This window comes from Chlamydomonas reinhardtii, chromosome 10 (genome assembly GCF_000002595.2).
Source record: "Chlamydomonas reinhardtii strain CC-503 cw92 mt+ chromosome 10, whole genome shotgun sequence".
In the NCBI taxonomy this organism is placed as follows: Eukaryota; Viridiplantae; Chlorophyta; class Chlorophyceae; order Chlamydomonadales; family Chlamydomonadaceae; genus Chlamydomonas; species Chlamydomonas reinhardtii.
In genome coordinates, this window is record NC_057013.1 from 2,170,738 (window position 1) to 2,197,506 (window position 26,769).

The 26,769-nt window shown below is 65.7% G+C and overlaps 3 protein-coding genes across 4 annotated transcripts; 1 reads left to right on the forward strand and 2 right to left on the reverse strand.

The window, feature by feature from the left end:
* Nucleotides 1-368: 368 nt before the first annotated feature.
* CHLRE_10g433700v5 (uncharacterized protein) lies at nucleotides 369-14,358 on the reverse strand. 2 transcript variants are annotated; one of them, XM_043066684.1, is made up of 13 exons: nucleotides 13,599-14,358; nucleotides 13,333-13,416; nucleotides 13,058-13,180; nucleotides 12,539-12,930; nucleotides 11,825-12,328; nucleotides 10,517-11,669; nucleotides 10,199-10,333; nucleotides 7,407-10,002; nucleotides 6,203-7,163; nucleotides 5,886-6,021; nucleotides 5,433-5,651; nucleotides 5,105-5,228; nucleotides 369-4,993 (listed from the first exon to the last, which is right to left on the reverse strand). In XM_043066684.1, the coding sequence occupies exons 2-13, from the start codon at nucleotides 13,333-13,335 to the stop codon at nucleotides 2,460-2,462; spliced, it is 8,880 nt and encodes a 2,959-aa protein (XP_042920082.1). In that variant the 5' UTR covers nucleotides 13,336-13,416; nucleotides 13,599-14,358; the 3' UTR covers nucleotides 369-2,459. The 2 variants fall into 2 exon arrangements, with proteins under 2 accessions (XP_042920082.1, XP_042920081.1); XM_043066685.1 differs by having other exon boundaries at nucleotides 13,333-13,464.
* A 1,085-nt stretch (nucleotides 14,359-15,443) lies between these two features.
* Nucleotides 15,444-22,337, forward strand: CHLRE_10g433750v5 (uncharacterized protein). The gene is made up of 13 exons (XM_001702604.2): nucleotides 15,444-15,649; nucleotides 15,720-15,909; nucleotides 16,122-16,219; nucleotides 16,704-16,769; nucleotides 17,007-17,177; nucleotides 17,456-17,809; nucleotides 18,180-18,314; nucleotides 18,548-18,654; nucleotides 18,817-19,153; nucleotides 19,429-19,689; nucleotides 19,802-19,918; nucleotides 20,614-21,066; nucleotides 21,337-22,337. The coding sequence occupies exons 1-13, from the start codon at nucleotides 15,551-15,553 to the stop codon at nucleotides 21,358-21,360; spliced, it is 2,412 nt and encodes an 803-aa protein (XP_001702656.2). The 5' UTR covers nucleotides 15,444-15,550; the 3' UTR covers nucleotides 21,361-22,337.
* Nucleotides 22,338-22,339: 2 nt separating this feature from the next.
* Nucleotides 22,340-25,815, reverse strand: CHLRE_10g433800v5 (uncharacterized protein). The gene is made up of 5 exons (XM_043066686.1): nucleotides 25,286-25,815; nucleotides 24,992-25,052; nucleotides 24,142-24,749; nucleotides 23,806-24,021; nucleotides 22,340-23,619 (listed from the first exon to the last, which is right to left on the reverse strand). Exons 1-5 carry the CDS (start codon nucleotides 25,553-25,555, stop codon nucleotides 23,215-23,217), a joined length of 1,560 nt encoding a protein of 519 aa, XP_042920083.1. The 5' UTR covers nucleotides 25,556-25,815; the 3' UTR covers nucleotides 22,340-23,214.
* Nucleotides 25,816-26,769: the final 954 nt, after the last annotated feature.

A 26,769-nucleotide genomic window follows, 5' to 3' on the forward strand; every position in this document is an offset into this window, starting at 1 on the left:
CGCCCCGCGCCTGTCGATGCGCTTGTTCCATAAGGGTGCAGCAGCGGGGGCCGCTGGCAGTCCACCTCCTGCTCGTGCTTGTGGACGTGTGGAGCCGGGCCGCTGAAGGGAATGGGCAAGCCGCCAGCGCCTCCTGAAGCCCACATCCAGTCATCCCAGGTGAGGGGCCACCACAACGACCAATGATGATTGCCAGATCATGTGTTCATACAGCAAGGGCAGCAAGGGCGTTGGCTACTGGCTGCAAGTAGCCAAAGCCCATGCGGGTGCTCTAGCACCCTGAGCTCCGCCGGTGCTGTCCCTCGATGCATGTTGACCTTCCTTAGGCCTTACAGTGGCCCAGCAACACCATGCACGACGCGAGTCGCGGCCAGCCCGTCTTACATCGCAGTCGATTGCTCAGCCAGGATCCGAGCTCATCAAGGTGTCCACTGATCATTCATGTCAGAGTTGATACCTGCAAACCCTCGTAGCACTCCCCCACTCCGAAAGTACGGTGTGCGCACAACAGCATCCTCGGCGTCTCAGTGAGTCGACATATTGCCACTCATGATGTTGCTACCACGCATCCGCATCCACGCTCGTTCCTGGCATACAAGAACACACACAGCAAGTGCGTCTGAGCCTGCAGAAAAGCAGGTTCATGCATGCTTCTCCAAACGCTTCTCCGTTCACGACCGTGCCCCCTACTCCCTGTCCGCTTTATGGTTTGATGGCTGCACCTCTGCTCGATGCCGTTTACATGCTTGCGGCCGTCTTGGTCTCATCTTCTCTTGGTCTCACGACGCGTGGCAGGTGCAGACGTAGCCCACCACCCACTGGGCTCATGGGCTGCACGCCGCTCTCGTGCTACATCTGGACGCATGCGTTCGTCCTGCCGCCACCCTTCTCTCCTCTCACCATTGCATTGTCGCAGGGCCTTGCCGTCCCGACGCCTGCACACACACAACTCGACTCCACCCACACCATCAGCTATCCCTTCGCCGGTCCACAAAGCGCAGATCCATCGGGCATTCCGCTCCTGCCAAGCCTCCACGGGCAGATACATCTTCAACAGTGTCGACACGGCAGGTCTGCGGCAGTTGTGCTTCGCAGTTCGCGTGCCCCAAACCCCCTGGCCGTAAGTGCGGCTGCCAGTGGTAGCAGCAAGCGGCCCGGCAGTCGACTGCCCATCCGTTCAGCTCATGTTCGTATGCGCACACGTAAGCAGACACGACTCAACTTTATTTGTATCACGCTGTTCGCTGCCATGGAGGAGGTCCACGGCAACTAAACCTTGGGAGTCACATTTGGGAGTGACAAGTGTTCCCCGGTCACGGGAAAAGGGGCTGAGCCCCTCCACAGTCTGAGGCCGAACAACCTCATCGCCCGGACATAGCCTCCTTTAGCACTCACTTGTCCACAAATGCAAATGAGAAATGCACAGCCAGCATAGGTCACAGCCCCGTCCGCGCGGTCCTGAAGCCCGCAGCCACCACGCAGTGCATGCTGGTGGTTGAGACACAGCGCAGCCGCCTTGCCTGCACCCACCACAGGCGCGATATTGTATTCTCCTCCCCCCCCTTCAGCCTTGCGTCCCTTGCCCGTGAAGGGTGGATTAAGTTTGGGGCGCCTCCAACAGCGCATGATAAACCCACTGAAACAACCTTGCACCAAGTCTGAATCGTGCCGCGCCCAATCATTTCGGCCCCAAGCAATGGCACAACAAGTTGAACTGATTGTGTTCTCCAACAAGAATGGGTCATCCCCCGCTAGGTTAAATCTTCCGCTGAATGACAAGCAATTGCAAGTAAGCTCTATACCCCTGGCACCACACCGTGCCTAGCTCGTGCCGACAAGCCGTTGGCTGTTCCGGCGGCGGCTGGTGCTTGTCGTGTGCACACACAGTAAGACCCACTGTGCAATTTCCAGGCACAGAACGCCGCCCGCCCTACGACCAAGTGCAATATCCGCATTCCCCACAGCGACCACATGGCGCCTACCACCAACGTGTCAGCGCCAAACGGCGAATGCAGCTGGCCGCCACACCAGACCGGTGGAGCCGCACCACGGACCCCGTGCCCCCTACACACTCGCCTCCCGCCGTTTCTCAATGGATAAAAGGCGCCAACCAAATTTCCATGATACCGTGAAGGTAACCCCTCTAAATCATTGCCGATGGCAAGGTTAAGTACTGCATGCAGGATGCTCTCCCTCCAATATCACGAGCGACTACAAGGCGAAGCCCCGCTGCAATGCAATTGCCTCCCACACAGAATAAGTACCCGGCGGCCGCAAAGTGACGTACAAGGTGCACTAGAGGGGCCTTGCGTAGACGCGTGCGTGCGTTGTTGCGGCCAAGGGACCCTTGTCGTGCAATTTTCAAAAAGTGGCTTGTGATGGTGCACGGAAATGCTCTCTGTTGCGGAACCAAGGAAAGTACCACAGCTGCACGTCGCGTGGCTCTGCCGGCCTGCGCCTCACTCCCTGCCGGCCTCCGGACCACCCGCCTCAGGCTTCTTTTTCTTGCTCTTGATCTTCAGGGCCGTCAGCACCCTACTGGCCAGCCGCTTCGCAGCAGCTTTCACACTGCCGCTGTGGGCACCGGCGCTTGCGCCGCCGCCTGTCCTGACCTGCAGGCTGCCGCTACCCGCGCCGCTGCTCCGGCCGGCGCTGGCCGGGGCGGCGACGGCGGTGGCCTGTGCGGCGCTGCCGCGAGCCAGCGGCCGCCGCGAGCCCGTGATGCTGCCCTTGCCCTCCTGCCCCGCGCTCGCAATCGCGTCTGTGCCTGTGGCTGACATAGTCAACAGCGATGCCTGGGCAGCCTCCCAGGCAGAGCCGCTGCGGCGCGGCCGTGCCGCCTTGTCTGCGTCGTTCGCCTCGGGCCGGAGCCCCTCGAGGCGCCCGGCCGCGCCGCTGTCATTGCAGCCTGCCAGCGTGGGCACGCGCGCCTGCGGCAGCCGGCCCTGGGAGCCGTTGCCAGTGCCGCCACTGCCGCCACTGCTGGCACCGCAGCTACCGGTGCCAGCTGCTGCTGCTGCCACAGGGCCGGTGCTTACCAGCGCCGCCGCCCCCGCAGTCGCGCCGCGGCTGGGGCCGAAGGTGATCGCGCCGCCGCTGCCGCCGCCACTGGCGCCCGTGCCGGCGACGTGCGCCGCGAACGCACCGCGCCAAGCGCCGCTACCGCTGCCACTGTTGCTGTTGCTGCTGCGGCGGCCCAGGCTGTTGGCGTGCACGGCCGTTGAGGTGACCAGCATGGAGCCCACGGTGACCAGCATGCGCCCGCAAAGCGCCGCGCTGTCGTCCGGCGTTTGCGGCGTCTCGTCGGGCGGCCGCACCGCCTCCGACCGCAGCTGCAGCGGGCCCACCGGCGCAGGCGCCGCCAGCTGTGGCTCCCCTGCAGGCTGCTGCTGCTGCTGCTGCTGCTGCTGAGGCTCCTCTGCTAGGGCCGCAGGCGCTGTCGTGCGCGGCTGGCCCGGGGGCGAACGGTGCTGCGGCTGGCCGGGCACCTGCGCCGGTGGCGCCGCGGCCTCGCCTGCGGGCAGCACGGAGGACAGCTGCAAGGACGGGTGGCTGAGGGACTGCAGCAGCAGGGCGGCGCTGGAGGGCCAGGCGGCGGTGGAGCGACTGGAGGCGGAGACGGCGCCCTTGGCGGGCGAGACCGAGTCGATGGAGGAGCCCCAGGGGGCGCCGGGCGGCGACTCCTCCAACGGCAGGCCGCTCATGCCGGCCGGCAGGCCCGCCGCCCAGCCAGGGAGCGAGGGCAGCAGGCCCTCGCCAAAGCCCCAGCCATGGGACAGTAGCGCGTGCGACGAAGGCGTGCCGGTGCTGTTTGGATGCAGCTGGAGCAGCGCCGCGGCGGCCGCGATGCGGGCGCACGGCAGCGGCGCATCTGCTGGCGGCACGGCACGCACGTGGTGCGTGTGGCCGCCGTCTGGGGCCGGTGGTGTAAGGGAGGAGGGACCGTCCGGCTGGCGGCCGCGGGCGACGAGGTGCGGACCGGCGCTGGGAGCGGCGTCCGTGCCGAATGACGCTGGCTGTGCAGCAAGCACCATGCCCTCCTCTTGGTGCCGCTGTTGTTGCAGCAGCTGCTGCTGGGACGGCTGCCGTTGCGGTTGCTGAGGCTGCTCTTGCACAATACCGGACGCAATGAAAGCAAGCGCTTCAGGGCCTGTGTTGCGTGCTCCAACAGCCGAAGCAATGCTTGCGACCGCGGCAGCGGCTGAGTCGATGCTCGCGCGCGTGGACGCCGCGCCGGGGGGCGTCGGCACCGCCGCACTATCCACCCCCGACTGTCCCACCTGCCGTACAGGCGGCGCCTCCCGGTGCGTGAGCGATTCCAACGTCGAGGGCGGCAGCAGGGGCGCCTGGCGCCCGCTGCCAGGCCCCGGCGTAGCCGGCCAGGGCCCGCCGCCGCCCGCCGCCTCGGCCGCGCCTGCGCCTGGGGCCACGCCTAGCGACCCCGGCCACGCCATCGCGGCTGCGGCCGCCTCACTGACGGAGGTCAGCAGCGAGGGCATGCCCGAGGACAGCGCCGGGACGGACCGCGCCATGTCGCCATCGTCCTCACCCGCCTCCTCACCCAGGGCGTGCAGCCCCTCGCGGCCGTCCATCGTGCCCAGGTGCAGCGCCCGCAGCGGCGACACATACTCTCGGGCCGACACGGAGGAAACCGTGGCGCTGGCGGCGACGACGGCCGTCGCCGCGGCCCCCGCGGCCGGCGCGCCGAGTTCCGGTTTGGCGGCTTCGCCGCTGTAGACTGCCGAAGCCGTCACCTTGCCGGTGGCCACCGTCTCGGTCGCGGCTGAAACTGCGGCCGCAACTGCGGCTGGGCCGGGGCCGACCCGTACCGCGGCAACGGCGTCGTGGCTGTCTGCGGCGACTGCCGCATCCAGGGGGGCGGCGGCGGCGGCCTGCGCGGCGGCGGCGGCCGTGGCGACGGCGTGGGCGCCCGAGGCGCGGAAGGTGCGGCGGTAGTGGCTCTCCACGCTGTGCTGGAGCAGCAGCCCCAGGCCTGCGCGGGAAACAACAGCAACAGAAGCCGCGAAATTGTATGAGAACATTGAGGTAACAGGTGCGAACACAGTCCGGCTCTGGTGCCGGAAGCCCGCCATCCCGCACGCACCGTGGCAGGAGGCGGACAGCAGCAACGCCTCCAGGTAGCTGGGCGCGGCGCCGGCGTGGCGGTACAGCACCGTGGACACGGTGCAGTTGATGACCCGGGCCGGCAGCGCCACGTAGATGCGCACCTGCGAGGTTGCGGCCATGGAGTCGAACACGTCATTGTCGGCGGCGAAGCCGAGAAAGGGCACACGCGCGCGTGCGGTTTTGAGCACAACCAAAACGCCCGCCCCGCAGGACGCCAGCTGGCCCATGCCCTTCCAGGCTTGGTGCAGTCCCCGCCTACCACCCCGCAACACCGGCGACAACGCCCGCGCCAGCCCGCCGCTCACCGGCTCGCACAGCGCGCTGAGGGTGGCGCACGCCAGCACGTCCGACCAGTAGAGCCGGCTGGGCGCGCCGGGCGGGATGGGGTAGGCCGGCAGGCCGGCGCACGCCAGCGCCTTGGCGACGGTGTGGCTGACGTGCATGGCCGCCGACAGCGCTTCGGTGCGCACGCGGTAGGCGGCAGTGGCGCCGGCCACGTCCATGGAGGCACACAGCACGTACAGCTGTTGCGGGCGGCGAGGGGCCACGAGCGCAAAGAGTCAGCTACCGTATATAGGGTGAGCTGTAGCGTCAGCTAGTGTGCCAGCCGACACGGAGCAGTACGGTACGCAAGGGTGAGGACACAGGGAGGTTGTTGCGCCCGCATGTTGAGCCAGGTGAATGAGTACATGGTACGAGTGCGTGTGTGGGTGCTGGCAGGAGGCTGTCCAGGCGGGGCGCCCCGGCGGCATGCTTACCCAGAGCCACAGCGGCGTGAAGGCCAGGTCCGCCCACTGCCCCTCACGCACGAAGCGCGCGGCGGTGATGATGTAGATGGGGATCATGGACCAGCACCAGGCGGAGAACACCCAGCCGTGGCCCTGCTGGAAGAACCTGCAGGGGCGGGGAGTTACATTCATGATTAGTTAAGGAAGTGGTAGACGGTAGACCATCTGGCGGAACATGATAGGCCATGTGCCGGACCGCGGACAGGCGCACACAGAGCGGCCCGCTAGAAGTACAGCATGCAACAGCAGCCCCCATGATGGCACGAACAAGCGCCCCTCCTCCTTACCACAGGAAGTGCTGCTCCACCACGCCGCCGTTGCGGCTGTCGTACAAGGGGCTCGCCCGCAGCAGCCCCGCATGCAGCGCAGCCACCGCGCGGTCGCCGCCGCGCAGCGCCAGCATCCCGCCGCCCCGCAGCAGCCGCAGCAGCGCCAGCAGCCACCGGCCTGCCGGTGCTGGCAGCGGTGCTGGTGCTGCGCCGGCGCCCTCCGAGCCCGCCGGACCGGTGCCCTGCTGCGCCGGCGCCTTGCGCCGACGCAGGCTGTCCCAGGAAGACGCCAGCAGCCACGCTGTGGTAAAACCCGTTCGCTCGCCCGAGGGCACCGGCGCTTGCGCCTGCGTATCAGCAACACCCGCCGGGCTCGGCTGCGGCGACGGCGCTGCCTCCAGAGGCGCGCTCGCGCCCACGGACAGGAGGCTGGGGCTGCGGCTGGGCGCCCGCGACACGAGCGGGGCTGCGACCGCCACGGCGCCCAGCGCCACCGCCGCGGCCGCCGTCTGCGCACCGCGCTGCGGCGCCGCCCAGGCGGTTGAGCCGGCCGCGCTCGACGCAGACAAGCGGCCCAAGCTCGTAATAACACCGCTGCTGAAGTCCGCGCGGGAGGAGGACAAGCTGGCACCCACGCCCGAGCCGTACCCCAGCGCTCCATGCTCTGCATTCACGCCCGCACCCGCCATCAAGGCGGCTGTTTCCGTCGGCGGCATTCCGGGCTGCGCCGCGCAAGCCGCCTCGGCGCTTGCCTCCGCAGGCAGGCCCGGCCGCGGGCCCATGTCCACGCCCGCTGCCGTGCCCCACCGCCAAACCAGGTCGGGCATGGCGGGGTTCGGGGACAGCAGCGCGGCGTGCAGCAGCGGCAGGCCGTCGGCGGAGCGGCAGGTGCGGAGCACCTCGGCGGCGGAGCAGCCCGCGGCGATGAGGCTCTGCAGCAGCGCGTTGGCGAGGCCGCAGCAGCCCGCCTCCACGCAGTCTGGGGGAGGCAGGCATAGGGGCGGCAAGGGGGCGCGGGGCTCACACAAGAGGCCATAAACAAGCGGCCAGCAGCCAAGCGGGGACAGGCAAACGTTGCAGGGCAGCAGGATCCTCGCCCCCCTTGCCCCCTCACCTCGCTGTCGTAGTCACGCCTGGAAGCGCCCACCCAGCCACCCCCTCACCCAGTCACCGAATCACCAACCCCACTTTACCACCCACCCTGCCAGCCACCCAGCCGCACCTGCCAGCCAGTTGTAGCCCTCCTGCAGCATCATATCGTGGAACAGCTCGCGGTCGCCCATGCCGTCGCCCATGCCGTCGCCCATGCCGGCAATTTCATGCATGTCCTCCCTGGCATCCACGCCACCGCCCATGCCCCTGCCAATGGTTGCGTCGAGCAGCGCGCCGCCCACGCCACCAGCGCCCGTGCCGGCGTCGGCAGCGCCCGTGCTCACGGGCGCATGCCCCAGCGGCAGCAACGCGCCGCGGTCTGGGTCTCCGCCGGTGCTGTTGGCAGCGGCGTCGGGAGCAGCGGGCAGGCCGCGCGACCCTGGGAGCACATTGGACGTGCCGGACAGGGCCCAAGAGGACTGCGAGGAGAGCGCCAGGGAGGCCGGCTGCGGCGCCGCTGACGCCTGCGCAGCTGCTGCCGGGGTCGCCGCGGCCGGCTGCGCGGCCGCGGCTAACGGGGCAACCGGCGTCAGCTGTAGCTGGGACTGCGCAGCCGCAACCACCTGCGGCGGCGGTGGAGCCGCCGGCTGCCAGATCCAACCCGCCGCCGCGGCGGCCGCGTTGGTGCTGCGGCCAGGAATGCCGCCGTCGGGCAGCCTTGCGTCCGCGAGCACCTGCGTCAACTGCTGCAGCCCCGCCGCCGAGTGCGTGCTTGACAGCGCCTGGTCCGCAGCTGCCGGCGCGGGTTGTTGTTGGGCTGCAGCCGCGGTGGCAGCCATCGCCATCGCCATCGCGCGTGCAGCGGCGGCTGGCCGTTCAGCCACGTAGCGCCGGTGTGCCGCGTATGTGAGCCAGCCCCCAAGGTCCTCCACTACCTGATGCGCCGCCGCAGACACCGCCGCAGCGCCGGCGTGGCCGGCCGCGCCGCCACCATTGGCCGCCAGCGCCGCCGCCGCCTCGCCCTCCTCTGCCTGCTGCTGCCACAGGCTGCACACCTCGTGCGCCCAGCTCGCCGCGGCGTCGGGCAGCAGCAGCACCGGCAGGCAGGCGCACAGCTGCGGCCCGTGCCACAGCTCCACGTACAGCACGCCGGGGCAGGCCAGGTCCGCCAGCGGTGTGCGCACCGTCGCCCGCGCCGGCAGCAGCAGCGCCGCGTCCTCCTCCGCCACGTCGCGGGTGGCCTGTGTGTCGCCGCCGCTGCGCTCCCGCTCCGCGCTGGCGGCCTGCAGCCGAACGGCCGCGGCAACCGCCGGCGACCCCGAGTCCAGCTGCAGCTGCACCGGCAGGTACGCCTGCTCGCCGAACACGCTGGCGGGGCCGCAGTAGCGCAGCATCACGGACAGCTCCGCCACCGTCGCGGGGGTGCACATCAGCGACAGGCTGAACTCCGAAAGCGGCGCCGAGCCGGCCGCCGGGGCCGCAGCGGGTGCCGTCGCCGCTAGGGGCTCGGCAGGCGCCGCGGGCGCCGCGGGCTGTGGGGCTGAGGCCGCGAGCCCAGGCCCGGGCACTGCTCCGCCGGCGTTGCGCAGAGCTGCCGCGACGCGACGAGAAGCTCCTCCGATGGAGTCGCTGCGGCTACGCGCCATGGTCACCACGTCCGAGTCCCCAGCTGCGCGAGCAGGCGCAGCGGCTGCTGCTGCCGCCGCGTTGGCCGGGGCAGCGGGCACGCGCGGCGGCACGCTTGCTGCAAGGCTGCCTGCCGCCGCAGCAAACAGCAGCGGCGCCTTGCAGACCAGCACTGGCGACACCGCGACGTCCTGCACGGTCAGAGACACGGGGTCTGCGCGTACCGCCAGGCCAGACGCGGGGTACACTGGTCGCGCCGCTGCCGCCGGGGGCACCGGCGCCTGCGCCAGCTGCTGCAACGGGGCCTGCGCGTGCGCGTGGGCCTGCGCAGCCGCCTGGACAGCGGCAGCACCTGGGCGTGCCGACTGCGGCTGCGGCTGCAGCTGTGCCGACTGCGGCTGCGGCTGCGGTGCCAGAGCCACGTGCGTCTGCAGCCGTGCCAGCTGCTGCAGCTGAGCGAGGTCTGCTAGCTGCTGCGGCGTGAGCAGCGACAGCAGTGCGCGGTGCGCGGCCGCCTCCGCTGCGCTTGACGCGCCAAGGCCCGCGCCGATGGAGGCCACCGTAGCTGCCCCCGAGGGCTCGGGCCCAACCACGGCACCTGCCCCGGCACCCGCGGCGCCTCCCTGGGCGCCAGTTGGCGCGGCGGAGCGCGGGTCGCTGTTGGACCGTGCCATTGCGACCAGCCTCGCCAGCTCCGCCGGGTCTGGCCCCGCCGCCGCCCCAGACGCGCCCGCCGCGGCGGCGGCGCCGCCTGGCACGCCCGAAGGCGGCTGCACGGCGCGCTGGACTGCAGCGTGACCCAGTGACGTGTTGGTGCCGGACAGCGCGGCTGGGTGGGAGGACCAGTGCACGACGCCGGCGGCAGCTCCCGCGCCGGCGCCCTCTTGGTGCTGGGCCGGCTGGGCGGCCGCGGCGGCGGCGGCGGCGGCGGCGGCGGCGGCGGCCGCCGCGTGCGCGTGCGCGTGCGCCAGCTGCTGCACGAGCAGGTGATGCGCCTGCAGGGCGGCGGCGCCGGGGCGGTCGCCCAGCAGGCCGTGGCCCTCGGCCTCCCAGCTGCCGGTGATGCCCTCGTCCAGCTCCCAGCTGGCGCTGCACAGCACCTGTGCGAGGCAATGACAACAACACAACGACACAAGCGCATACGCAACCAGTCAAGACAGGAGGCACTGCTGGGAGCCCCTCACCCAAGCCCAACGCGCAATGCACCAGCCCTGGCAGCCAAGGCTGAAGGCAGCGCACCAACAAACACGCCGGCTGGACCCACACATGTGCTGGCGTGGGCAGCCGCCGACGCACCTGGCGCAGCTGCATGGGCAGGCCGCCGTCCATCTGGCTGACGGCGGACAGGCCGACCGACGCACCCCAGTTAGAGGCGCCCTCGGTGCCCATCTCCCGGCTACGCAGCAGCATTGCGTCCAGCAGCTGCGCCACCTGCGGAGACAGAAGGGCCGTAGTAATCAATATTCACAGTCCATGGATGTTCTGCGCGGTAACAGTATTCAGAGTGAAAGGAGATGGCGAAACTCATTGCTGAGCAGCTGACACAATGCACCTGCGACTTGGCGTGGCACGCGGCACACGACAGCAACACACGTGTGTGCGCAAGCGGCACACCTGCATCGCCGCCGCGCCCACGCTTCCGGTGCGCGTGGTGGAGCCGGCGGTGGTCGTGGAGCCGTTGTGCACGGGCAGCGACGGTCCCTGCATCTCCTGCGACTGTGACGTGGGGCCCAGCCCGGCCAGCCCCATGCTGTTGAGGCTGCCGCCGCGCACCACCGCCTGCTGCGCCGGCAACAGCATGGACGTGCAGAGCATGGGCGCGTGGTGCTGCGGGTGCTGGCCCGGGTGCAGCTGGTGCTGGTGGTGGTGCTGCTGCTGCGGCGTGCCGCCGTTGCCGCTGGTAGAGCGGCCGGCACCCGCGCACACGCCCAGGCTCGTGGCATCGGCGGGGCTGGGTGCCTGGCCCGCCGGGCAGCCGGCAGAGCCGTTCGCGGCCGCGAGTGCCTGCGAGACGGCCGCGCCTGGCGGGCCGAGCACGCGCAGCGGGATGTTGCCGTTGCCGGGCGTCGAGAGTGGGCTGAGGACGGCGCTGGCGGCGCTGCTGGTCGCTTGCGAGTAGCCGGCAGCCGCGTGCGCGCGCTCGTGACGCCACATGCCGGCCACGCGTCGGCGCGGGCCCAGCGGGTACGCCTGCGAGGGGCCTGGAGAGCCAGCATGCACCGCCGCGGCAGCGGCTGGTGCTGCAGCCGACGACGAAGTGGAGGATATCGATGAGCCGCCCCGGCGGATGGTCCGCATGCGGCCGCTTGGCGGAGACGGTCGCTCACAGCCTGGCCCGCTGTGGCATGCAGCCTGTGCCGCCACCAGCTCCATTGACGACGCCACCTCCACGCCCGCCATGCGCTCACACAAGCCCCCAGCTCCGGAAGACGCGGCCGTCGAGGGCGGCGACACCTCCGGCGGCGGCCCTGTCGCCGCGTGCACGCCCTTCCCAATGGATGCGGTGGATGCGGCAGTATCCATGCCTGCGCTGGCCACCGCAATGTCTCGCATGCCAGAGTCCCACGAGCCAAGGTGGCTTGGGCCAATGGGCCTTGTTGCATTGCCAGGCGCTTGCGCTGCATCGCCAACGCCGGCCTCGGCGGCGCCGCCCACGCCCTCACCGCCGTCCGCTTGCATGGGTGCCTCCACCAGCGACACCGTCAGGTAGATGCTGCCGCGCCGCACCGCCACGCCCGTGACCAGTGATTGGCACCAGCCAGGGACCCTGTCCGTGCAGCGCAGCAGCCAGGCCATCAGGGGCTTTCACAAAGCGCACGGGCACACAGTGCATCATCCGCAGGTCCCCAACATAGCCCGCCATTGCCCCTCCACACGTAGCCAGCCATGGCGCCGACCCCACCAGACACGCCCCACGCTTACAAGCTCTCGCCAGTGAAGTGCGCCGCCACAAGCTCCCGCCACTCGGCCGGCAGCTGATCTGGGTCGGCACCAGCGATGCGGATACGCAGCACCCCACGCCGGACCTGCGAGCAGAACCGCCGCCGCAGCAGCCCCTCCAGCGGAGATCGCTGCACCCCATGCGTCGGCCCGCCCGCAGAGGCCCGAACCGCCTTGCCCACTAGCTCCTCCGGCTCGCTGGAGGACCGGTAAGCGGCAGCCTCCGTGACGCGCGGTGTGCGCGGCTCGGCGTTGTGCGAGCCCGCACCAAACGACTGGCGAGGACGCCCGTTGAGGCTGGGGCTAAGGCTGGAACTGAGGCGCAAAGGAAGGCTGGCGCCTGCGCCCGCAGCTGCAGGCTGACCAGACACGCCGGCGCTTGCAGCCAGACTTGCAAGAGCCTCCTGAAGCAGCGAAGCGAGCCGCAGTTGCGGCTGCGCATGCGGCTGTGGCCCAGCCGATGCGTTCTTGTGCGGGTGCATGAGCCTGGCGAGCAGCACCGTATTCGCACAGCATGGCGAGGAGATGAGAACAAGGCAAAGTCAGGCAGTGAGGTGAATGTGGCATGTCATTAAGCCCACACAGTCCGTACTTCTGTCAGGCTACCCTGTCGCCCTTCAGCGCCGATGCATAGACCCCCCCACCCACATCCACACACAGACACAAAAACACACACGCATGCAAGCGCACACATACCTGGCTGGCTTGGCAAAGGCATTCAGCGGCGCGGAGCGTCCGGCTTCCCCGTTGCAAAGGCTGTGGGCCCTTGGCGACATGGCTAGCTCCAGCTGTTTCATATACTCCACACCCACAACCCGGCAAACAGCGCCGACAGCACCCAAGCCAGACGTAGCCTGCACTCGCAGTGGTCGAGGCGCTGGCGCCGACCCGCTGCCGGCAGCTTCTGGGCCCGGCGGCTTGCTTGGCAGCGCTGTACAGGAATCTGTGCATGTCGCCACGCCGTGCTCCGCCGCCGCATCGTCAGCATGTGCTGCTGGAGGGGCACCGCAGGCGCGGCGTCCCCGAATCGGGAAGCGTCCCTCCCAAACAGCCCGCCAGGCGAGCGACAGCGTACCCATCACAGAGAGCTGCACGAAGGCGGGGCAGGCGAAGTTGTTGGCGGAAGCGTTAGCAGCCACTTCGTACTTTCATCAACTTTTATGCGCATCAACGGACATGTGGTCTGCCCCGAATTAACCTGTATATGCCGCTTACATGCACAAGGACCGACAGCGGCCCATAGGTGGGCTCGAAGAGCCTCTGACGCAGCACGGCCGTGGTGGCCGCCGTGCATGCCACACTCAGCACGAACGCGAGCGCCATCATGCAGATGTTTGACTGCACACAGAAACACGGCAAAATAGGCAGGATCTTGACAATGTTGAGAACGCGGCGTCCGCTGAGTCAAGAAACCATTGCGCCGGTGCATACTCCGTCAGCGCTACAAACGCTGCGCTAGCACACAGCATGCCACCCGGGACCAGCCTTACCATTGCAGCGGCACAGTACAGCAGGAAAACTGGACGCTTCGCTGTTTGCAGGCTGACTGCGCTTGGGACCCCGCGGCTACCCGGCTGCAGCAGCACGAAGGGCCACACGGTGTGGATGAAGTTGGGCGAGCCCTGTAAGGCACGCGACATGGGGCCGTGTCGTGGCCGTCTTTGCCAGGCATTCCGCTGTTGCCATCGCATAACAACAGCGCATGGTCCTGCCGCTGCGATGCCCCAGCGCCGTCAAAGCCAGACGATGCGCTCACCATAATCCAATGGCGCGTGAGCCGGGACGCCCACACGCGCTTGCAGGCCGTTGGTCGCCCAGCACGACGACCACAGGCAGCGGCGCCGTGAATAAGCGAGCGAGCTCTTCAGGCCCTACCGGTGTCAGCCTGATGACGGCACCGAGCACGCTGGCTGGGCGCAACGCCACCTGAACCAAGCCTGCCACCCAACCCTGCCCCGACCCGCCACCGCCGTGGTCGCTCTCAGGGCAAGGGTAGGCAACAAGCTTTGGAGCGGCCCTAGCGTATGCACGCTATGACCAAATGACTGGACATACGGCTCAACGCCACGAAGTAGTGCAGCAGTACAGCTCCTGCGGAATTGGCGCAGAAGCGTCCCGTTCAGCGTCCAAGCAAAAACGCCCACACGCCCCAGACCCGTAACACAGCAGGCCGTTGCATATCCCAGATTATACAAGGTGCCCAGCCACAAAACAACCGGAGCGGAAAGCGTGCCCCCTATGATTCCGATGCTCGAGCCGAAAATCACCGTTTCAGATGAGCCACACAGCCAGCCGGTTATATGGTTGGTTGTGATTGTAGAACCCAAAGCCTGCAGGCACCACTGAGCGCAGAGCGCTGGCTTGCACGCCTTCAGCACAGTCCTTACGCCACCAGCGGCTGCAGGCCACCTAGTAGTTTCACGACAACTCAAGTAATGGCGCCATAGCTCGTGGCAACTAACGCTTGCGGCTGGAATCGGGCCTTTAATTTCGCTTTCGATGTGGCTCGCATAAATACTTGTGATACATTTTGCAAATTTATGTCTTCACTGAGATGAACACACAGGCAGGGAAGTGACCTATAGACCACCACGACCGCTGATTGCGGCTTGCCATCTACATGCTGGCGACCGACAGGCCTCCTAGGAGGCAAGGGGAGACAGTAGAACCCGGTGTCCTCCCCACGAACCCCCGGACATCACGGCCCAGCAGGCCCCTGTTTGCACGGTTTGCACAAGGCTAATACTCCATCCAGGTGCTGAGGCGGTCATCCAACGTCATCTACGCGGGATACAACATCTCACATCCCCGCATTAGTCCCTGCTCTGTGGCGGTTTAGTCAAAAGTTTACCTGTTTCCCACCATCCTGCTCGCATGGTGGCAAGTTGTTGCACATAGCAGGGGTGCTGGCCAGTGCTGTCGCCCGCCAGTGCACGAAAGTTTGCTGTTCATACAGCTGGGTCATCTCAGGGGTGGGTCAGGGTGGGTGTGTCGGGCTGCCGGCCGCTCTCCTGGATGTCGGCTGCACGCTGCACGCTTGCACCCGCTGCTGGGAGTTGATGCACATGGGACGCGGCGGCAGGCGGCCTCGGTGTACGGGGTGGGGGGGGGGTTCGGCGTGGGGTTCCGGGCATGGATGTTGAGCAGGATGCGGGACGTCGTACGATCGGTGGCATGGAATTATGGGATGATGGGGGAAGAGAGCGCGGCAAACTGCGGGACGTTGCTACATTTCGCACTGCATGGCTCACTGCTGGTATGCCTGGTTGTAGGACGCCTGGTGTGTGGAGCAGGCAAGGCCACTATTAGGAGTGCGTAGTGCCGCCCAAAAGGCGACACCAGCGCGCAACCCCTGCATTGCCTCTGAGCGGGAAGCAGGGGCTTGCACTTAAGCGGGCTGGTCACATTTAGCAGGGGTAGGGCCATCGTGTCGATAGCGTGTGTTTGAAGCCACCCGGGGAAAGACGCCAAGGCGTGCGCAGATGCGGGAAGGGGAACTTGAAGGGGAACTGCCGCTGACCCGCGTGCCAACGATGGAACCGGCAGGCTGCCGTGGGTAAATTAGTTGCTCTATGACGGTGAACTCTTATGATTGTTCCCACTTGTTGAAGTTATGCTATCTTGACGCAAGGATCTCGTTCGTATGGCACTAGCAGCTTCGGTGGACTTGCCAGCGACCCTTTAGTGATTGCTCTATGCTCTAGCTTTATGGCAGTTGCAGACCCAAACGATGTCTACCTTTTGCGGCCGCTAAACAATTCTCTTCCTTCAGCAGAGGACAAACGGCACAGCGCTGAGCTAGAACAGGTAAATATGGGACGTGTAGATGGTAGCCATGAAAGCGACGTCTCAAGGTGACAAACGTTGCAACTTGCAGTTCCTTCGCGATGCCGGCCTCTATGAGCCGGACGAGGACGCCTACCTCCGTCAGGAGGTCCTTGGGCTGTTCTACGAGTTGACACAAACATGGGTGAAGGGTGTTTGCCGGAAGAAGAACCTTAACGTGGAGGATGCGCGTGCTCACGTCTACACCTTCGGCTCGTACCGACTGGGCGTGCACGGCCCAGGTGTGCAGGAGAAGGGCACTATGGGGCGCACAGCCACAGCCCACGGGTGGAAAACCTTCCAGTTGAGGCAGCAAACCGCAGCGAAGGAGGGGGTGCTTGGGCGGGGAAGCTAGCACTGTGCCAGGAATATGCATTGCGGCTGCCGTGGGTACGGAGGGCTCCCCGGGTGTCTGGAGCTTCCAGGGAGCTGACGCGGATCCTGCCGTACACAGGGGCGGACATGGACACGCTGGTGGTGGGCCCGCGCTACGTGCTGCGGGACTCGGACTTCTTCGGCAGCGAGAAGCACTGCCTGGAATACATGCTCTCGGTGCGTGGACGGCGTGGGCGTGTGGGGGGCAGCGCGGCCAGTAGGGCGGCTGTATAAGCCTGGGCTTAACAAAGTGGGTAGGACACCGTAGCCATTCCTGTCCCAACTTACATAGACAAGAAGGAGAAGGAGAGCACACGGGACACGTATGCCGGCGGGGGACATGTGTGGAGGACTGTCATCAAACAGCGTGTAGGCGCACCCCTCGGATGCTCAGGGTGTTCAGCTGTAATGGTATCACGTGAAGACGCTGCTGGGACGGCGCCGCCGTGAATGCTTCATGGTGCCGGACGGAAGCATGCATGGGGCTGGCGTGTGGGAGCGCGCACCTGTGCGGCTCTCCTTCTCTATCTCTTTTGCTGCGTGAGACAGGCCCTTCTTGTGGCCGCAGGCGCACTAGCCACACATGCAACCCGCATGCTCGCCACCGCATCTGCTTAACGCCCTGCACGTGTGCCTGCCGCTTTTGTTTGTCCCTCCACAGCAAACGCCCGACATCACGGACATTCAGCCAGTGCCCGACGCCTTCGTGCCCATGATCGGCATCAAGGTAAGCGAGAGGCAGCGGGCCTGGGAACAGCTTGTCAGAGGGAAGCACCCGGCACCACCTGCACGACACGGGGCTTGGCATGCCCGAGTCCGTGCTCACACACGCAGCGGCCAAACACCTCGAGGTCTCTGCAGGGCAAACCGGACGCAGGCCGCCTGTTCGCGCAAGCCTTTGCGCATCACGACCCCCTCCTTCCCATCCCGCCACCTGCCCGCCTGCCTCCCGCGCCTCCTACAGTACAAGGGCGTGCAAATCGACATCCTGTACGCCTCGCTGGCGATGCAGACGCTGCCCGAGCAGCTGGACCTGTCCAACCACGCCGTGCTGCGTGGCTGCGACGAGCCCACCGTGCGCGCGCTCAACGGCTGCCGCGTGACGGACACCATGCTGAAGCTGGTGCCGCGGCAGGTGGGCCGCCGGGGGCCGGCCGGGCAGAGGGCGTGTCGGGGGGGGGGTTTACGTTTCATGAATAGTTAAGTGGGGGGGGGGGCGCAACCCTACTTGGGCCGCGGGTTGGGGCCGGGGGCTGGCCGGTATGGTCAACGGGTACCGGCACCGTGGCGGCCACATGCCCTTCCGCCCGACATGCTCTTGCGTGTGCAGCCCTGTTCGGCTGTGATTACGGTATGACAGGTGGACATGCTTTCACTTATCGGTACGCCAAAACCACGCCCACACGCCCGCAGGAGGTGTTCCGCACCGCGCTGCGCGCCGTGAAGCACTGGGCCTCGCTGCGCGGCATCTCCTCCAACGTGACCGGCTACCTGGGCGGCGTCAACCTGGCCATCATGGTGGCCAAGATCTGCCAGCTCTACCCGCGCGCCGAGGCCTCCACCGTGCTGCTCAAGTTCTTCATCCTGCTCAAGGCCTGGCCCTGGCCGCGCGCCATCCACCTGCGGATCCCGGAGGAGCACAGCCTGGGGCTGCCGGTGTGGGACCCGCGGCCCGGCACGCGCGACAGCCTGGCGCTCATGCCGGTCATCACACCCGCCTACCCCGCAATGAACTCACTGTACAACGTGCAGCGCTCCACGCTCGAGGTGAGGGGCAGGGGGGGCCTGTAAATACCAGCCCAAACCGAACCAAGCTAAAGCGGAGCACAGGCAGAGGGGTTAGTTGCAAGCGATAATACTTATGGGAGGGGGCCGAGGCGTCGTGGAGCAGGGCAGGGCGGGGGCAGGGGGCATAGCCGGGGACAAGAAGAGTAGTGCCGCTCCTGGCAACGGCGAGGGCAGTGGAAGGGCAAGCCCGAGGCCTCAACACAGCGGGTCAAGGAATTAAACGGCCGGACTGGTTCTGTGGCTGGGTCTGTTCCGGGTCTCCGCCAACGGCAACGATGCCGTTGTCCTGGACAGCTCTCTCGCAACTTGTTCTTCTCCTGGCGTCCTGGCACCCCCCACACGCCACCAGGTAATGACGGAGGAGTTCGCCGCGGCCGCCGACGTGTGCACCTCCTTCCTGCACTGCCCGCCCGGCAAGCCCATCGAGTGGAGCCGCCTCTTCACGCCCGTGCCCTTCTTCACGCAGCACTCCTTTTACATCCAGGTAGGCCGAGCAGGGCACAGGGGGCTGGGCGCACAAGCTCCCTACCGCTCTCACGCGCCGCTCACCCACCCCCCGCTCATGTGGTAACGACTTCATCTGCAGTCTTCAGTGCATCCTGTACCGTTTTTCCAAACATCCTTGCAACCCCCTTACCCCTGCTGTCCCCCTCGCTACCCGTCTCTGTACCATCTTTGCAACCCCGCCACCCGTCCCCCGCCCGGCCGCCGCCGCAGCTGGAGGTGTCTGCTGACAGCGAGGGCGACCTGGTGCTGTGGGACGGCTGGGTGAGCAGCCGCATCAGGAGGCTGGTGCGCAACCTGGAGGACCACGTGCGGGTCAGGTGAGCGCGGCGCGGCGCGGAGCGGCGCAGAGCGAAGTACTGCGGCGCGTGAAGCGGCCAGTTCCGTTTCCATATTCATGTTTTTACCTGGTATCGACGGCACTTATGCGCACTGATATTATCTCAATTCTCCCATCACCATCGTTCCGTTGGCACGCGCAGGCCCTACCCCAAGGCGCAGAAGCCGCCAGTAGAGCCGGCCAAAGAGGCAGACCCGGACGGCAACGACGCCAAGCCGGTCACCGAGGAGGCCTCCAAGGACGTCGTTAAGGCGGAGCCCAAGGATGCCGACAAGGACCCCGACGCAACCGCCCCCAACCGGCCGCGCCTGTGCTACTACATCGGCGTGGACAAGCGCGCGGCGGCGGCGCTGACGGCGCAGCAGCTGCTGCCCAACGGGCAAGTGGCGCAGCTACCGGCGCACGCGCTGACGGGGCCGGCGGGCGCGCCGGCGGGCAAGGTGGACCTGAAGCAGCCCTGCATCATCTTCGTGAACGAGGTGGGCGAGGGCCGGCTGCGCCGCGGGGGCCGGGCACAGCTGCAGTTGCACTTGGCCGGCTGGGCCAGCTGAAGCATGATGGGCTGCGGAGGTGCATCTTGCGCGGCCGGGGGGCGGGGGGTGGTGGTGTGTAGATACCAGCCCAAACTAAACCAAAGCAAATGCGAGAGAGGAGGAGAGCGTGGCCTTGAGGGGGTATTGGTAAGACGCTCGCGTTGGCGAGCACGCAGCCAAGCGCGGGTCAACGACCCAACCCCCGTCCTGACACGCCGCAGGTGTCGGCCTGGCCTGCAAAGCGGCCCGGCATGGCGCTGAAAGTGAACGTGCTCAAGCGGGCGTTGCTGCCGTCATGGCTGCCGGGAGTGCCGCAGCGGCCGCAGACACAGGCGCTGCCGGCGCCGCCCCCAGCAACCGCGGGCGGCAAGGCGGGCATCAAGCGGGCTCCGTCAGAGGATCCGGCCCATCAGGACGCGAGCGCTGCGCCCGCCGCAGCGCTGCCGGCGCAGCAGCCAGCAAAGCGCCCACGAGTAGCCCAGGTGCGTACTGCGTAGGGAGGGAGCAGCCGCATCGCAGCCTGCCCATCCTCTTGCACTGCCCTCAGTATAGGGACCGCATGCTGAGCGGTTATTGCGCGCTGTGAACCTGCAGGCCGCACCAGCAGCAGCGGGCCCGAAGCGTGCTGCTGTGCAAGATGCCAGCCCATCAACCGCGGCGGTGGCGGCACCAGCAGGCGCGCCGCCTGCGAAGCGTTCCAAGGTTGCACAGGTGCGTGGAAGGTGCGAGATGTGTGTGTGTCTCTGCTGCGCCTGCTTTTCCTACTTGGTGGTGCGTTGCATGGAGTTTTCTTGCCAGTAGCTGCTTGCTGTGGGGATGGTATGCATTGTGCAATTCTCCACCCGGGCTCCATGGTTGCATGTGCGTCCATTGTTTCCCGTACCACACACCACACCGACGCCCTTGCCTTCGTGTTTCTTGTGCTGTGTTGTGTTGTGTTGTGTTGCGTGCGTCCGTTTGCTGTTTGGATCGGTGTGTCGCTGGGTTGTCTATGCTTATGCGTGGCGTTACGCATTTTGCCTATGTGCTACGGCAATGCGGGGCATCCACATTTGGTGTATTCACGTGCGCTATCTTTGGATGTTGCTGGTCGTCGGGACGTGCTTGTGGTTGCCGCGTGGTTCGTGCGATGCTGATTGCTGTGCGCGTGGTCTCTGCCGCCGGCTGCCACCTGGCACTTTGTGTGGGCGGTCGTCTCTTCAACTTGTGCGTGTGCGTGCGCAAATTGATATTGTGTACGTGTTTGGGGTTGTGTGACGCTGGAACTGTGTGGCGCTGGATTGCTCTTCATGTGTGGTCGTTTGGTCCGATGTGATGTGCGTGTGTGTGGCGTGTGGTTTGTGTCTGTGTGTGTGCTCGGCCACGCCTGTGTTCCTCGGCCTGGCGCCTTGTAATCCCCCATACAGGCAACCTCGCGCTCGCAGGCGCAGCCTCCCGCGCTCACCTCCGAGCCGCAGGCCGGCGCCACAACGGCTGCGGCCCCCACCGTGCCAGCACCGGTGCAGGCTGCTTGTGAGGTGGCGGCAGCGGCGGCGGAGCCACCGTCAGGTGCAGGCCCTGTTAGCGCAGGCGCGGGCGGTGAGTCGGGCGTGGCGGTGGCCTCCGGTAGTGCTGCTCCTCAGTCAGCAGATGCTACCTCTCTGAGTGGTGCCGCCACAGACGATGCTACAGCGGACACGGCCGCGGCGGCAGGAGGCGGCGGGGTGGGGCTGTCGCCAGAGGCGGCGCAGCAGCTGGCGGAGCGGGCGTCCCAGGCGGATGAGCGGGCGGCGGTGCAGGAGTCGCAGCTGCACAACACGGGCCGGGACATGGGCGACTGGCTGGGAGTGGACCACGGCGTGGCGCTCACGGGCGTGCAGGTAAGGCAGCGGCGGCGGTGGTGGCAGTGGCGGTGGCAGTGGTGGTTGGGAGGGTAGTTCACTCCGATCCCAAAACAAACCTTTGCCAACCCGGAACCCATAGAGGGGTTGGGGTGGCATGGGCTGGAGAGGGCGCGCGGGCGTGCTGGGCGGGAGTTGGGTGTGTGAGGTACGGGAGCGGTCAAAGCTTTGGGACGCGCGGGCGATGGCCGAGTTTGGGAACACCGTGAACAGAGTCAACCAACACGATGTATGTATTGTACGATGCAGGGTTCGCCTACGGCTGGCTCTTGAGTGGTGACCATGGTAAGCGGGCCCGTGTGGAGGCCGGGTGACAGGTAAGACATTGGCTCTCGTGGAGTAGCGCAGGCAGCACAAAGTGGTATGGTGATAGGAGAGCAGTTCTCAAGGACAGACGCAGGTGATTGAGAGACTAGGATCCCTTGCGGCTCGTTTAGTCTTGTTGCAGGGTGCGAGGTGCCCGCATATCCACCTGCAACATCGTCATCGGGCGCAGGTATTGAATTGCATTGGCGCCCCGAGGTAGCTTCCCAGTGTTAGGCGGTAGCGCGGCCAGAGGAGCAGGCAGATATTGTTCCCAGCACGATGCGGGTATGTTGGAGAATTGCCAGGCAGTAGGTTTTCATTGTGGGCTAGAGGCCGCAGAGGTAGACCGGCTTGTGATGGGACGTAGGCTTCCACTACCGTAGGTAGGATGACTTCGCCCAAGTGTTCACCTGAATGTTACACTTAATGACGAGTGGTGTGGAAACGAATACACATGATGTAAGAACAAGGTCCAACGACCTTGTCCCGAGCAGCCTCCTCGGGACGGATGCGCCCCGCCTGCCCCCGAAAGGCCCCGAAGCACCGGACGCGCCCCGCCTGCGCCCCGCGTGCCCCTGAAGCACCCCAACAGTATAGTGCTACCTGACAACGCTACACACAGGCAGCTACAGTTCCCTTCCAGCGACAGTAGTCTGGACATCGAAGTTTGCCACATTACCTTGTGCCACAGCGGTTGTGGCCTCGCCGCCCACATCGACGAAACAGAGCAGGACAGAGCAGAGCAGCATAACCGCACAAACGACAAAGCGCTAGCACAGGCGGGGCACACGCACTTTGATGAGTTGAGTAACTTAGCAGTTAGCGTACTGCCAATACTGCAGTGCGGAGAGGCAGTAACGGCTGGAGCCAGGGGTGCCAGCGGAGATGTATCGAGCGGGTCATGATGTTGAAGAGAAGAAGATTGTGAGGCTCTTGCTTGACCGCCCCGCCACAGGTCTTTCAGTCTACCCCAATGTTCCGCACTCTCACCAATGGGCCTGAATCACAGGTCGTGTCGTCATGCAGTAAATTCCAATCAAGTCTCCGTCGACACACTACTTGCTCTCAAAATATGCCCGCAACGATGGGGTTGCGCACACGCACACACACACACACACACACACACACACACACACACACACACACACACACACACACACACACACACACACACACACACACACACACACATATACGCATCACACACAAGCCAGTACACACGCGGCCAAATCCGTGTTTTGGTATCCTGGAAATGAATTATGACCGCTTCTCCAGCGTCATCAACAAAAGCTAACAAAGACAACGCAGCCTACAGCAGCTGTTATTGTGATTGGCAATGCACCCAGGCCGGCTGCGTCCGTGCAGGTCCGTGCGCTTGTGCGCCTAACTTGGGTGCGGAGACCCACCTTACCTAACCCACGCTCTTAATCATGGGGGCGCGGCAATTGCTCGCACCGTGCCCTCAATGAATAATTCCTATTAGGTCACTTGTGACGTCGGGTTAGACGCTCTGATCACAATAACAATGAAGAAGTATGCTCTAGGCTGTAGCGAACGTGCAGACGGCGGCCTTGCTTTGCCTCAGGCCTTGCCCTACCGTCTCCCAACTATAGGGCCACTTATTGTCGTCAAGGTCCGGGATAACTGCAGTGCAATACGGTATCATACAACACAACACACGCGGCCCATGTATGCGGCCCACTCTCATCCACTCATCTTTCTCTCTCAACTCTCTCTCCTCTCTCCCTCTTGCCTCCTGTTCCCGTGCCGTCCTATGGTGTCGCAACACGGCGCGCTCTAACACACACCGTACAATCCCAATTACACAGTGCTGGGGTCGGCGGCGGGGTCGGCCGGGTACAGCACGCGCCCGTCAAACAGCACCGACTCAATGAAGGTACAGCCGGGGGCCTTGGAGCAGTCCTTGGGCTGGGCCTTGACAATGATGCTGATGCCGCCCACGGTGGTGCTGCGCAGCTTGCGGGGGATAAGCGACTGGCTGCCGCGCTTGGGCACGGCCAGGCCGGTGCCGGCGCGCGAGCCGAGCGGGATGGTGAGGCTGCCGCCGCACGGGGTGCTGTCGGAGGTCACGGACCAGATGGGCCGGCCGAGGGTGCCGGTGCGCGCGGTGGCGTTGAGGCCGGGGATGCGCACCGCGGGCCAGGGCAGCAGCTGGACGGTCAGCACGCCAGGATTCTGGAGCTGCTTGATGATAATGCGGTCAAGCTGTGTGGGCGGGGCGAAGCAGGGGGCCGGCGGGAGGTTGCAGCTTAGCAGGGCGGTGCAAGAGGTGGAAACGAGGGGCTTGGTCGGAGGAGGAAGGCCAGCCGGATGTTGGCAGCATGGTAATGGCAGCAGCATATGGGCGCAAGGAAGCGCGACACACAAAAGCCCACGGGCACCTGCTCTCACCTGCATCGGCTCGCGGAAGAGGATGGTGGCGTTGGTGCTGTCGGCGCCGACCTGCCAGGCGCGAGGGCAGGTGGTGCAGGTGCCCACGGTGTTGGCGCCGCAGCTCAGGTGCTTATCGTGGACCAGGTTGGCTCGGTTGCGAGGGCGGCGCCAGTTGTCAAAGTCCGCGTCCTCGCGCCAGATGACGAAGGGGGCCACGCCCGAGGCGTTGGCGGGCTGTGATGGGCAGCAGGGGCGGAAGGCAAGGTAAGACTCAGTAGTTGCGGGTCCAACGTTGAATGCCTAGGCACACGCCAAGCATTAGCACTAAAAGGCAGACAAAAGCAAGCCGCTTACCTCCAGGCCCTTGGTGTAGACTCCGTCGGCCATGGCACCCTTGAAGCGAGCGAAAAGCACGCGCGGCGGCGGCGTGGGTGTGGGTGTGGGTGTGGGCGAGGGCGCTTGGATAACGGTGGCATTGATGGTGGTGGCGTTGAGAATCTGCGTGAGCGCCGTGGTGTTGATGGGGATGAGCGAGGGACGCGGCAGCGGCGAGGGCGAGGTGCCGTTGGTGGTGCCGTTGGTGGTGCCGTTGGTGGTGGGCGGCGGGATGGACGGCTCGACCGGCACCTCCACGTACTGCACGACGCTCAGGTCAATGTTGATGGCGTCTAGAGAGAAGGAGTTTCCAGATCCGGATCCTTGAAGCATGCGGCGCGCGTCGTACGAGTACGTCAGGGCCGAGCCCTGCGCCAGCATTCGCTCGGCCTCGGCAAGGCTGATGGGGCGGGGCTTGCCGCAGTGTGAGACCTCGCCGGGCGCGCCGTGCAGGGCGGGCAGGGAGTCTGCCAGGCTGCGGGCGGGGGCGGGGAGCTCTTCCAGGGCCATGCGGCGGAGTAGGTGCCGCCGCAGAGTGTTCCAGTCCCCCGCGATGACTTGGTCCACGCCGTTAATGCGCGCGGACACTGTTGTTGGGGGTGCGGGGAGGCAAGGGCAGCACGTAAGGGGTTTAGTCGTGTGGGACTGAAGACTTGTCAGACTGTGTGCTGCAGGGGCAAGTGCACTTGGACTGATTGTTGGACCCGTTCAAGTGAGTGGCTCCGAAAGGTCGGGGCAGGTCGGGTGCCCAAAGGTCGGGTGCCCAAAGGCCGCAAGGAAGGCGCGCGCGAGGAGCCGACGAGGCCAGCGAATGTAGCGCAGAACTTGCCTGATTTAATGACGACTTGCGTGAAGTTAATGCCGAGAGTCTTCGCAATGCTTTCGCGCACCTGCGAAGTGGAAGGCAGGAACGAAAGTTGGTTGGATACATGTCGACGTTCGCGACTGAGAAGCTTGTAACCGACGCCCACACGAGTGCCCAAAATCCACATGCATATGTTGAAGTCCTTTTAACTCATATGTTCGAGCGTGCCGCAGACGGAAAACACAAACCCTGCCCACCCAACGACACGCACGCCAATGCCTACGTGTGTGCCCGACCGCGTTTGCCAGCCAAACCCACCAGGGCAACGATGTCCACTACGGTGCCAACAACCGCCTCTGTGCTGTTGAGGACAATCTCCGCTGACACCGACTTGAGGTCATACGACACGTTCAGAACGGTCTCCACGACCTGCACCAGCGGCGGCGATGGGCTGGGGCTGGGCGTCGGCGTGGGGCTCGGGCTCGGGCTCGGCGATGGGCTGGGCGTGGGACCGGGATACGTGGGCGCGCCTGTCTCCAGGAACCGGCGCACAACGTTCGCTGCGTCCGCGGCGAGTGAATCCGTCATCTCCAGGAGCTCGTCCGCACTGGCATCGTCTGCCACATGGCTGTTGTCTACGGCCTTGTCAAGTACAGGTTTACTGTCGATGTCAAGGAAAGATGCAAGCCTCGCTGACCCCGCCAAGTGGGCGCGAGCGAGGAGGGCCGCGAGCAACAGAAATGAGTGCAGTTGTGTTCGGGCCATGGTCGCGATAGGCTTGTGGTAGGCTCTAGTCTACGTGTGGTCTGTGTGTATGTGCGTATTCACTTGGGAAGCGTGGATAACGGGGTATAGCGGTGGCCCGGGCCCTGCGCGCCTTAAATTCCGGGATGGGGCTCCGCCGTTGCGAGCAACGGCGTCCCGGCCGTACCGCGCTGGTGGTCAGTTTCGAGGAGCAAAGTCGCTGTTTCGCATACTTGTTGACGCATTTCGGTCACTCGTACTGACATCCTTTAGTGCCATGCACAGCGTTGCTGCCGCTGCTAGCTGTAGACGACCAGCCCTGCGGGTGTGTTTCGGGCGGTCAGTCACCGCCCGCCATAAAACCTCCAGCGGTGTAATAACCTTATTATGTTATTTGGAAATGGTCTAGCCTTGTCGGGAGACTTCTGCGGGTTAGCTTCCACCGCGTCCTCGCCCGCCCGAAGTAGTGTAGCTTCTGCCTTAGCTCGCCACGCCCCTCACACCTTAACAGTACACTTATGACGACTGGTCCAGTCATGTCAACCGTGTAGGGACGAGGCGGGCGACAAAACTGGCGTTCGGTCACTTGCTCAGGGGCCAACGCGCATTCATAAATGTTACGCCGGCACAAGCGTCACACTGGCACCGCACGCGCCACGCACCCCTTACTATACGATATGCCACCTCTTTCTATCATGCTGCTGATGTCCGGCACGGCTTGCCGCAACGGCTGGCCGTGTTACGTAAACGGCTGGCCACCATCCAGGGGCAGCCCAGGCCCGTGCTGGCCACGCATCGGCTCGGCAGTGAAAGGGGGCTGCGCAGCTCCTCGCGCAGCTTTGGAACCTGGTGCCTGGCCGCTTACGGTCATCCAACGCGGGGCTTGTGGGGCGTGCGCAACTGGACACAGCTTAGGCATCACGGCGCCCGGTCTCTGCAAGGGGCATGCGCTCCATACACGCCATTTGGCTCGCCTTGGCTTTGTGCTGCAACCATTATGGGCTGCTGGCCGTCTTTTACGCCATTAGTGCGTAGAGTACCTGGGATGGACTGGGATG

Bases quoted from the DNA above. Each gene is read 5' to 3' on its own strand.
- CHLRE_10g433800v5 (XM_043066686.1), bottom strand. From the start codon at position 25,555: ATGACGGATTCACTCGCCGCGGACGCAGCGAACGTTGTGCGCCGGTTC. The intron at 25,053-25,285 runs GTGGGTTTGGCT...TCCACTTCGCAG, and splicing joins TAGTGGACATCGTTGCCCTG to GTGCGCGAAAGCATTGCGAA. The intron at 23,620-23,805 runs GTGAGAGCAGGT...CCGCCCACACAG, and splicing joins TCTTCCGCGAGCCGATGCAG to CTTGACCGCATTATCATCAA.
- CHLRE_10g433750v5 (XM_001702604.2), top strand. From the start codon at position 15,551: ATGGCAGTTGCAGACCCAAACGATGTCTACCTTTTGCGGCCGCTAAAC. The intron at 15,650-15,719 runs GTAAATATGGGA...TGCAACTTGCAG, and splicing joins ACAGCGCTGAGCTAGAACAG to TTCCTTCGCGATGCCGGCCT. The intron at 16,770-17,006 runs GTAAGCGAGAGG...CGCCTCCTACAG, and splicing joins TGCCCATGATCGGCATCAAG to TACAAGGGCGTGCAAATCGA.
- CHLRE_10g433700v5 (XM_043066684.1), bottom strand. The intron at 10,334-10,516 runs GTGTGCCGCTTG...CTGTCTCCGCAG, and splicing joins TGGGCGCGGCGGCGATGCAG to GTGGCGCAGCTGCTGGACGC. The intron at 10,003-10,198 runs GTGCGTCGGCGG...TGCCTCGCACAG, and splicing joins TGCCCATGCAGCTGCGCCAG to GTGCTGTGCAGCGCCAGCTG.